We start from the raw sequence: 12,022 nt of genomic DNA on the forward strand, positions 1-12,022 counted from the left end.
CTGCTTGAAGGCATATGTATTAAATGTCATCACTTGTGTGACTGCTTCAGTCACAGATACCAGATTTCTTACCTTTTTATGTCTGAGTATTGATTGCTTTTGGGATGTTCAGAGAATATGTTTTTGACAGTGAAGGTTTGCTGTTTGCCTTATCTGATGTTGGGGTTAGATGATGCCTCTTGGACTGACTGCTGGCGGGCATCCCCACATACCTTACAGGGGGGGGGCTCAGATAGGAGTTTTAGGATTCTTGCTATACTGTGAATGCATTCTTACTCAGAATATTGTGTTCATATATAACATGTTCATGTTCATGCATTAAATAATACAGGATATATATGCGTGCATGTTACAGAAAATGTGTGTGTGTGTGTGTGTGTGGGGGGGGGGGGGGGGGGGGGGAAGTAGGATGACCATCACAAACACTGAATGAAGATTATGACAGTAAAGGCACTTCTCTATCAAGAACTGTTATGAAATCTTAGCATCGTACCTAGTGTCCTTACTAAAATGATAGTTTGAAGTGTAAAATGTATACAATTATTATGACTATTATAAACACCGAAAAACTGCCAGGATTGGGTAACCATAGGTTTTCCTTTGTCATAAAAGTAAGCTTAAGTCAGACTTTTTCTGATTAATTGTATATTTTTTCATTTTCCTTGGTATTCGTCAAAATTTGTCACTTACCTTTAAATGACATTTTCTCTTCACTGGGATGGTGGGTGGATTGTGGCAAGAATATGTGCAAGGCCACAAACACGTATTGTGATATTGTGCATTCATCTATTTACGTCAATACAAAGGCTGGTGCGTCATACATTCTGATATCTTCAGCTATGTTGAGGTTCCCCGCTTCAGGGCTGGCGGATGTGATTGAAATATTATATTTTATGGATAAAGAAAACACCTGTTTCCCACAGGTTCCCTGATTCCAGAAAAATCGGACAGACAGTAACACATAACATCCATAGTGTCCCCATAAACAACATGCAACCTTCATGTGAAACGGGCAGAAATGAAACCTCAATCCCTGTCTTACCTTCTTTTTAGATCACAATCAAGCATTCATAATGTGTACAAAATGAGAAGCAACAATATGTACAGGACCTGCCTGTCATTTTTCATCTGTTTATTTTACCCCTGAGATGAGCCTGATAATACCCTCCGGATTCCATACCGTTTGATATTGTTGAAGGTGACATAAGAATCGATTATAAAGCAGATAATATTATTATGTTCTGGTGGGATTGATAAACTCAAAGGAGAAAGAGCCCCTTTGTGGACATGTTTATAATCCGATTGGATTTTGTAAACTATACATACCTAGGCTCCACCATAGGCCAACGTCAGTGTATAAATCACTGTAATATTACATGAGTTTGTACAGAATGTGAGTATCCTAATATGGTTCTCCTGGGTTTTGTTCCTGTTGTATAATAGGGTGTATGGTTCTATAGTATCTTTCAACATGGAATATCTTTAGATATAGGAAACAATGTTATAGCGCCATCTATTGGAGTTATAACAGCATGCACCCAGGTTTTTCACCTGCCTTCATGACGTGACGGGGATACACACGTTTAGCTAGCGGTGCATTGATACTCCACCGAGTGCGCATGTGGCAGTAGTCTAGATAGATAGATAGATAGAGATAGATAGGAGATACAAATAATTGTTCATTGTTACTCATAAACCAAAACAATAACCTCTATAATATGGTGGGTGGTGTTTCAGGCTTCATAGTTTCCTCTCATTGCTGGAATGATAAAATTGGAAAATCACCCCATTATCTTACTGTTTACATTGCTTGATTTAAATACCATGTTTGTAAAATAGCCTTATACATCGGCTACTTCTGTAAAAGGACATACAACAAAGACCATTAGTCAAAGGCAATAGAGCAGCCTCAACAAAGGCAGTCTCCAGGATAGAAGTAACTACGTTCAGTAAAGAATTGTACAATCTTAAAATGTATCCCTCCTCCCTATGTTATGTAATCCTCACCCCTTTTTCATTCTTTATTTGTTTCATTGATATTGTCTTGTTTAGTCGTTTATAATAAAAAAAAAATCAGGATTAGGCTAAACCTGTATACATGCTGCCTCTGTGAGATCAGTCCATCAATTAAGCTCCATTGTGCCGCGTATCGTTCTAATTAAATATAGCCGATCACGTAAAAGAGAATTGGATAAGCCTAAACCCCTCATGTTTTTCACTATTGAAAACATTTGTTTTATTATAAACAAGGGTAGTAGGCCACTATAGCTGTCGATTCAGGAGGGCAATCATGACCAAACATCAAAGTGAACCACATTCTCAAAATAGAAGCTCAATTTACGTTATGTTGATATAGGCCTAGTCACAAGTGGTACTACACAACTGCTGATCTAGGACAAGCATTTTCATTTTTTGGCATCCAAGTGATGCGAATTTTCACCGAAATGTGCGTTGAGATTCCACGTCACTGCATCGCTCTGCATCAGCTTTTTTCCAAATAAAATGAACCCTGTTTCGGGTCACGGGTGGCAGGGCAGATGTTGGGCTTCTACGCACTTCCAGCTAGTGAGGAAATGGAATAGCAATGTATTCAAACCAGAATTTATAAACATTCTTATTCTACTAATGTATCAATCATATATATATATATATATTGAATCGATATAATGTATAATAACAATAATAATATTGCAGTGAATAAATGCTTGTCATGCCCCATTAAAGTTTGTGTGCTGAGTTGGTGGGTGACCGTGATCCGAGTCCTGAAGCAAGTCATTCTGACAATACCCCCACGTAACCACGCGCACGATCACGGCGCCGGTATATAAACGGCGTTGTTGACGTCAGCGGTCTCTTCCCTGCCTGTGCCTTCGTGAGGTGGGCAGTGTAATAAAGGATTCTTCCCTCAACTGAGTGAATCCAACGCCATCCGTCAAAATGGTACGTTCCAACAATCATTTTATACATCTTTTGGTTTCTTTCTGGTTATGTGCTACCGTGACTGACACTCTTGACGTGTTATGTTGGGCTTTTAAACGGGTCCAGGGTCCTTATTGTTTCCGCTATGAACGCTGCGTATATCAAAATGGCCACCATTTTGAATTTTGGTTATTGTTAGAACTTTTAGAAAATGAGAACTTTGCCTAGCCAGTTGTGTCTACGTATGATTGTCTTATGACTAGTCATATACATGTTATCTCAGATTTGATCTAAACAGCTGGGATTTTGATAAATTGTTGTCTCGGGCCATGACGACGTTACCGGGTGCCAGGTTGTGTCTAGCCTTGGTTGTCGCAGCACAGCTCAATTTCAACGGACGTTAAACCCCCGAATTCTGTATCCCCTGCGTCATACCAATGGGGAATAAACGGGGTTGCCCCTAAAAGCCAGCCACACACTGGCTTTCAAAGATCTAATGGCGTGTTGGTACAAAAAGAGACCGCTCGATGTTAGCCTTTGGCTCCAGCTCTGTACACGTGGCCTATTCATGACGTCTTGCCGGCTCGGGTTGAGGCCGGGCTGCTGGCTCCTGTGTCCCCCCCCCCCCCCCACACACACACACGTCCCTGTCCCCATCAGCACGTTACTTGGCATCGATCCGTTATCAACTTGTAAACCACACGAATGACCAGTGGTTGTCATTTTTCCAAACGCTTCCTACTACCTCGTAGCAAAATATACATGGCGCATGCCTAACGCCCTTTTTGAGGCCTGTGTGCCAACTGCGACTAAATGCGGATTCTGCGTGATGGCCTGAATGTTAAGTGCCGGTGTTTGGTGCAATGAGATGGCGTTTATATTTTTCGCTGCGTAGTTGGCCCCAATTGTCGTTGGCAGTAGAAGCTTCGAGTCCTGACATCTTTCTAGGAGTGCTGCGTCAGATATGCCCAAGTCTCATGCATGGCAGGCGGACTCCAATCTGGAAGAACGGGGCGGATCGCTTGTATTCGCTTCATATTTATCTCAGCCAATCATGTCGGCACAGGCGAGGCTCTGGGCGCGTAATGGGTGAACACAAACCCGTCCCGCCGTCTACTGTTATGTGTTTCTAAATGTTTGAAATCAACGTCGTGTAGACTGGCAACTGTGTACATTTGCGAATGATATTCATGCACGAATGAGTTCATTTTTCTTAGAATATCCTAAACAGGAAATTAGGATTGTTGTGTCCCCCCCCCCCCCCCCCCCCCCCCCCCAGAAGTTAATGCTATAGCATAGTTGGACTACTGGATTCAAGCTGAGTAATGCCCAAACGCAGAGTATTCAATATGTACAACAGAGGAGTCAGCTTTGAGGAGCCTGTAATTTGGCAGCACCCTTTACCTGATAGTAGGTGAATATAGTAGTGGTACTCTGGAACGGGTCAATGATCTCTGAATATGAATATTGAACACGAATTACAAACCCATTTCTCCTGCTAATCCAAATCTAATTCCAACAGGTGAACTTTACAATAGACCAGATCCGTGCCATCATGGACAAAAAGGCAAACATCAGGAACATGTCCGTCATTGCGCACGTTGACCATGGAAAGTCCACCTTGACCGACTCACTGGTGTCCAAGGCTGGTATCATCGCCTCATCACGTGCTGGCGAGACCCGTTTCACGGACACCCGCAAAGATGAACAGGAGCGTTGCATCACCATCAAGTCCACGTGAGTGTCCTTACTTCCCCCCCCTTGTGTCGTCATGGTGCTGCTCTGTTGTAAATTATGGATGACGTAGTCCTGTACACGTTACTCTGGTTCTGTCCTCCAAAGCATACGGTTAATACTTTACTTCTCTTCCTGCTGCAGCGCCATCTCTCTCTTCTACGAGCTGAACGAAAACGACACTGCCTTCATCAAGCAAGGCATCAATGGCAATGGCTTTCTGATCAATCTCATTGATTCCCCTGGGCACGTTGACTTCTCCTCTGAGGTGACTGCTGCTCTCCGTGTCACTGATGGCGCCCTGGTCGTGGTGGACTGTGTGTCCGGTAAGAAAAAATGGGCGTTAATGCCGCAAAAGGATTATCGTGTGTTTATTTTAAGTGTTTGAATTGGTTGTATTAAAAACCAAACAAGTTGTGGGGAACCAGGGATGAAGATGAGATCCTCTCATTGTCTATGGTAGCTAGATCAGCTCTTCTTTTCACCAGAAAGACAAAGCATCGCTGACTACTTACTATATAACAAAAGTTTTGTGTACCTGTACATACCAGCCCTTAACATCGGCATTGCTTTTGTGCCAGGAAGACAAAAGAGACAAAAAAAAGCAATTGGCAAAGACCACTGATCATATACATCAGGGTTGATATGAATTGTGCATGTTCTTCTGTTATTAGTTAAAAGGGCTTTGAGACATTTTTCAAACCGGTTTGAGAATTACTTGCGGTTACAGCATGAATAACAACAGATTCATAACGGGCTGTGCTAGCGCCAAAGTTACCATGAAATTACTTTTCAGGCGTGTATGGACAGAGTTTATGTCCGAAATGGACCGATTTTTACCATTGTTACAGGGTTTTAGCATGAGGTAACTAAACTGGTATAGCCCAGCACACCGTACCCTACTGGTAAAGTCAGGACCTTAATCTCCACTTTCTCTTACAGGCGTCTGTGTGCAGACTGAAACCGTGCTGCGTCAGGCCATTGCTGAGCGCATCAAGCCAGTGCTGATGATGAACAAGATGGACCGTGCTCTGCTGGAGCTGCAGCTGGAGCCTGAGAGGCTTTACCAGACCTTCCAGCGTATCATTGAGTCCGTCAATGTCATCATCTCCACCTACGGAGAAGACGACGGTGGCCCCATGGGCCTCATCTTCGTGAGTCTTGGGCATCTTTTTTTTTTTTTTTAACCTTATCTTGGCTAATATTACAATGTCTAAGTCTAAAACGATATGAACCCCCTCACAGATCGATCCAGTGATTGGTACCGTTGGCTTCGGCTCAGGACTTCACGGTTGGGCCTTCACCCTCAAGCAGTTTGCAGAGAAGTTCATCGCCAAGTATGCCGCCAAGGGAGAGCTGACCCTCAGCCCAGAGGAGCGATGCAAGAAGGTCGAGGCCATGATGAAGAAACTGTGGGGTGAAAGGTAAATCCTCGCTGGGACCCTTAGCCGAGATCTAGTCATGTCCCTAGTTTGACAAAAAGCTTTACCTGATGCACCCGTTATTTTCAAGGTTCTTTGACCCTGAGACCAACAAGTTCACCAAGACCAGTGCCGGGTCCAAGAACACCACTCTGTCCCGTACCTTCGTCCACCTCATCTTGGACCCCATCTACAAGGTGATGACATTCATTAGTAAGAAAATTCGCCTTGTTATGCTGTTGCGTAAGATGCCCCCCCCCCCCCCCCCCCCCCCCCAAGTTTTATTTGACGTAGTCTTAGTGCTGTAAATATGCAACTGAATTCCTGCAAGTGATGAGATAAAACCATTCTTCACTTTGACCTGATTGTCTAGTGATGATAACCTTTGACTCTGAGCGTGGTACACCGTCTTGGAATAACGTGGTTGCGATCACAGTGTCTGGCTTTCAACCTCATGATCCTCTCCTCCATAGATGTTCGATGCCATCATGAACTTCAAGAAGGAAGAGGCAGCCGCCATGTTGGAGAAACTCGACGTCAAGCTTGACAACGAAGACAAGGACAAGGAGGGCAAGCCGTTGCTGAAGGCCGTGATGCGTCGCTGGCTGCCAGCCGGGGAGGCTCTGCTTCAGATGATTGCCATCCACCTGCCCTCCCCCGTCACCGCCCAGAAGTACCGCTGTGAGCTGCTCTATGAAGGACCTGGAGATGATGAGGCCGCCATGGGTGAGAAGAGGGACCGTTTTTAAAAATCTCAACGCTCTGACCCAATGCTTCACTTAATGGTGTTCTCCCGTAATTGCAGAGGGACTTCAGAGTTGTAGTTTGTTGTGGTCTTGTAGCTGGCTTGACGGTAGACTTTTCCCTCCCTTAGGTATCAAGAACTGTGACTCCAGCGCTCCCTTGATGATGTACATCTCCAAGATGGTGCCCACCACCGATAAGGGACGCTTCTATGCCTTTGGGCGTGTCTTCTCTGGCACAGTCTCCACTGGCTTGAAGGTTCGCATCATGGGACCCAACTACACCCCTGGAAAGAAGGAGGATCTCTACACCAAACAGATCCAGAGGTATGGACTCGTTTTTTGTTGTCTAAAAGTATTTTCAAGCGTCTAGTGGAACAGCTTGATTTTCTTACTGTGAACTATGAGGAAACGTCTGCTCTGCTACGTCCGTCCAGTCATTGAGAGGTGGTGTATTTTCATTGAACATGCACGATGTCTATCTTAGCCAGGAGTTATCAAAATAGGCCCCCATGGAGGCATGCACTGAAACGATGATCTCATCGCGCATTTAGCTCACCAATGGCCATTAATAAGTAGTACAAATTAAATTATGGCTCTTAAATCTTCCCTGCAGCACTATTCTTTTTTTTTTGCTGTATGATTTTTATTTTATATATTTTTTTCAACGTCGTGTTTCATTGGGCCAATTAATTTTTCCAGGACCATTCTCATGATGGGGCGTTACACCGAGCCCATCGAGGACGTGCCATGCGGTAACATCGTCGGCCTGGTCGGAGTGGATCAGTACCTCGTCAAGACCGGCACCATCACCACCTTCGAGGCGGCCCACAACATGAGGGTGATGAAGTTCAGCGTGTCCCCCGTGGTGAGGGTGGCGGTGGAGGCCAAGAACCCCGCCGACCTTCCCAAGCTGGTGGAAGGCCTCAAGCGTCTGGCCAAGTCCGACCCCATGGTGCAGTGCATCATTGAGGAGTCCGGAGAGCACATCGTGGCTGGAGCCGGAGAGCTCCATCTTGAGATCTGCCTGAAGGATCTGGAGGAGGATCACGCCTGTGTGCCCCTCAAGGTAAAGTCAAGGATGCTTCACTTGTCATTTAACATTCACATGAAAAACGAACTGCAGTACTCGGGTCTCGGTGTGCTACCTAAAACCCTAGAATTTGTTTAGCTTAGTATAAACTATTAATATCAATAAAAACATACTGAGATACAAAAATAGTAAAGTGGACAGGGATCAGGCCGGGCCGGGCTCATAGATATACGGCCTGTACTCCAGGGCTGTACAACTTTTATTGAAATTGGATTAAAGATCGAATTTGGAAATGCAGGATTTAACCTGTCTTGTGAGTTCATTCTAATTTATTGTGTTTTTCGTTTGTTTGTTGCAGAAATCCGACCCCGTTGTGTCCTACAGAGAGACCGTGAGCGAGGAGTCCTCTATCATGTGTCTGTCCAAGTCGCCCAACAAGCACAACCGTCTCTTCATGAAGGCTCGCCCCTTCCAAGACGGCCTGGCCGAGGACATCGAGAAGGGAGAAGTGACTCCCCGCCAGGAGCTCAAGGCCCGCGCCCGCTACCTGGTAGAAAAATACGAGTGGGACGCAGGCGAGGCCCGTAAGATCTGGTGCTTCGGACCCGACGGAACCGGCCCCAACCTGTTGGTGGACGTCACCAAGGGAGTGCAGTACCTGAACGAGATCAAGGACAGCGTGGTCGCCGGCTTCCAGTGGGCCTCCAAGGAGGTTTGTTTTATTTTTTTAAATGCTATGGTTGGGCTGCACATAACAACCACACACTTGGTAGACCTGTCTTTTTAGTGTAAACCGCTCTACATCGGAAGTGTCCCGAAATGCATGTTGTAGGTGTGTAACGTTGTGCTGCCTTCCCCAGGGTGTCCTCTGTGAAGAGAACATGCGTGCCTGCCGTTACGACGTCCATGACGTCTCCCTGCATACTGACGCGATCCATCGTGGTGGTGGCCAGATCATTCCCACAGCCCGCCGAGTGCTGTACGCTTGCCAGCTAACGGCTGAGCCCAGACTCATGGAGCCCGTGTACCTCGTGGAGATCCAGGTACGGGGTTCCTCGACCTCCTTCAGTGTTCAAAGCCAGGCCTGTCGTGGCCTGACTGATATCTGGCGTTTATGTGACTGCAATAAAATACGGCTCATCCGTCCGGTTGGCTGGCGCAGTCTCGGTGCTGTACGCAACTGAAGTTCCTGCAAGTGATGAGATAAACCATTCTTCACTTTGACCTGAATGTCTAGTGATGATAACCTTGACTCTGAGCATGGTAGATTGGCTTGGAAGAAGGTTCGACATTATGAACCTTTCTTCCTTCGATGTTTGACGCCATCATGAACTTCGAGAAGGGCTGGTGCATCGTTAATATTGAAGAATGCACTTAAGCCGGATTAATGTTAAATGACATCGTAGATGTCGCCATGGGTAATTGGTGTAAATGGCAGGACTGAATAAAATGGACGGCTGCCGTTTAGAATACACGTCTAAAATGCAAAAACCAGCAAGTCGTCTGACTTTATATATAATTATCTCTGATAACTTTCGGTGGGTGGATGAGGGTTGCATGGTTTTGCTAATGCTAGTTGGATGTGCTAACGTTTGGCTGTGCGGGTTCTTTCAGTGCCCAGAGGCAGTCGTTGGTGGAATCTACGGCGTGCTGAACAGGAGACGTGGCCACGTGTTCGAGGAGTGCCAAGTCATGGGAACCCCGATGTTCATTGTTAAGGCCTTCCTGCCCGTCAACGAGTCGTTCGGTAAGTCCGGTCCTGAAACGCCTTGACGTGACCGCCTGGCCGTATCCCAAACGCGTTGGCGTCACGGCAGCATTTTAATTCGGGCCGGTAATGTCCCGACGGTAGGACAGTCTTGAGGTGGTCTTTGACCTCTTTCCCCGTGTCCCGTCAGGTTTCACTGCTGACCTGCGCTCCAACACCGGTGGTCAGGCCTTCCCTCAGTGCGTGTTCGACCATTGGCAGATCCTCCCCGGAGACCCCAAGGACGCCACAACCAAGCCTTACCAGGTCGTCACCGACATCCGCAAGCGCAAGGGAATCAAGGAAGGCATCCCCATGCTGGACAACTTCCTGGACAAAATGTAAACGGATGCCACCATTCCCAGACCCATTTCATTAAATTACCTTCATGTTGGAGCAGGACTGTACAAATCATAATGAGCACTGTTTGCCAAATGGATTGAAATCACAAAAAAAAATGGTAAACCATAAATAAAGGAATAATAAAAATTGCATTTCTGTCCAGACTTTTTGTGGTGGGGAGGTGTTTGCGCAAACCAGATGAATGCATAAATGGTAACTCATTAAATCCATGTCTGCCCTGCTTAATCAAGAATATTTTAATAAGTCAATGGGGTTGTATTCTATACATATATATATGAAACGGGACATCAGTCACTGGCTGTGTTTGCTACTTAATGAACCTAGTCACTTTGAATTTCGCTATCATGAAGACAACAGGCCTCGCCCTACAGTCGCACCCCTCCAGCATTGGCGGTAAGGTTTCGGCTTTTGTCTTGTCGTAAATGATGGCCTCAGGATAAACTCCTTGCTAACCGGTCAGTATTGACGAAGCAATGGGTGTCTTGTGAACTCAAAATGGCTTAATGTTAAATATATCAACGTGTGGTAAACCCAAATGAAGTTTAGAAGTCTATCCCATAAATCTTTAATCCCTATTGAATATCGATTAGTTATTTTCCGAATACAGCCATGCCTGTTAGACCACATCATGATATTCATTACCAACAGGTGGGATGCACCACAATATCCCGAAAAAGGAACTTGAGCCAAAATAAAATCACTTATTTTACTATTTAGCTATATATCTTTTCTTTTCATCTCGTCTCATGTTTCATCGACTTGGCTCCGAGGTCGAGATCTCCTATTTGAACCTATTTATAAGAAAAGCAAGGAATTTGATATTTTAGCTGGGGTATATTTTCACTGAAAGCGTTGGATAAAATATACATTGGTTTGCGTCTGTCATCAGTTAGGGATCACGTGTCTTTAAGGAATTTGTGTAGATCTTTTATCTTCTACTCTTTCAAACTAAACTCTTCCAAGAGTGTTAATGATGAGAGTGATGCTATTCTCTCCATATTCCCTCACAAAGAATCGTGAAGAACCGTGCATACCACGTCACAACACCTGCACATATTCTTGATATAGGCCTGATATAAACAAGTCTCTGTATGCAAATTCTGTGTGTGTAAAACACGGTAATCTGATAACTGTTTCAGTGGGGCAATAACGCTATGGTCTGCGAGTGCTAATATTGTATGTATTCATACGTTTTGTATGATAATATTCCTATACACTGGCATAGGCCTACAGCAGAAATGCTTATCTTGAGTTCAGGGCTCAAATGGGAATGGGGAATGAGGTCTTACAGGCTGTATAAACGGTCCACCTCACTGCTTTTATGTTAGCATATTTTTTGAATAATGAATTATTCTTTGACTGCCTACAATAAAAAAAAAAAGAAATGCTCTCCCCCATGGAGTAAGTTCTCCAGTTAGGAGCCATCTTAGATCAGTCGACCCGGTGCGTAGAGCAGTTCTGAGCACAAAGGCATCACGATCAGACGGTTATAACAATAACATCCATTCTTGGTTCGGTAAAAATGTGAAAAAATAGTACCATCTTATTTTTCCTCTGTTAATGGTCTATGGTAATTTAATGCCATGACGAGGGCTAAAGGATGATTCCTTGTGTAACCTAAAATATTGAGCAAGTTAGAAAACTTAAGTTTCCAACTATGCACTCAGTTTAACCACTGTTCGACACTATCATTTCCAATTATTTGAATTATAAGAACAAAAACGACCGATGCCTTTGGCATAACAAGCACTTTTAATCCACATTCAATTCAGATTAGAATTTAATGAATAGCGTTTCCTTGTCATAACAACCTCCCAAACCAGCGGATGTACATTGACATCCAGCCAAACATCGAAAATGAATTGTGTAATATGTCATGTGGTTAATATAAGTCATTTTAATACATTTTTTAAAAATGTGCAAATTACCACCCCGTTATTCAAGTCCCAACTCGCATAACGCGCATGTAAAGCGCGTGCACGTTAAAAGGGGAACAAGGTGGGGGATGGGGGTGAGCAACCAATCAAGACCAAGCTCTGCCTTAGCCAATCACATTGCAGTT

The 12,022-nt window shown here is 44.6% G+C and overlaps 1 protein-coding gene across 1 annotated transcript; it reads left to right on the forward strand.

Moving 5' to 3' along the window:
• The first annotated feature begins 2,841 nt into the window (after nt 1–2,841).
• Nucleotides 2,842–10,089, forward strand: LOC307078050 (elongation factor 2b). The gene is made up of 13 exons (XM_079739632.1): nt 2,842–2,940; nt 4,442–4,656; nt 4,798–4,979; nt 5,596–5,807; nt 5,899–6,077; nt 6,166–6,271; nt 6,548–6,800; nt 6,949–7,144; nt 7,520–7,886; nt 8,209–8,562; nt 8,711–8,893; nt 9,465–9,597; nt 9,749–10,089. Exons 1-13 carry the CDS (start codon nt 2,938–2,940, stop codon nt 9,940–9,942), a joined length of 2,577 nt encoding a protein of 858 aa, XP_079595758.1. The 5' UTR covers nt 2,842–2,937; the 3' UTR covers nt 9,943–10,089.
• Nucleotides 10,090–12,022: the final 1,933 nt, after the last annotated feature.

The sequence above is a fragment of the Pollachius pollachius genome (genome assembly GCF_949987615.1).
Source record: "Pollachius pollachius genome assembly, chromosome: 7".
NCBI classification, from domain to species: Eukaryota; Metazoa; Chordata; class Actinopteri; order Gadiformes; family Gadidae; genus Pollachius; species Pollachius pollachius.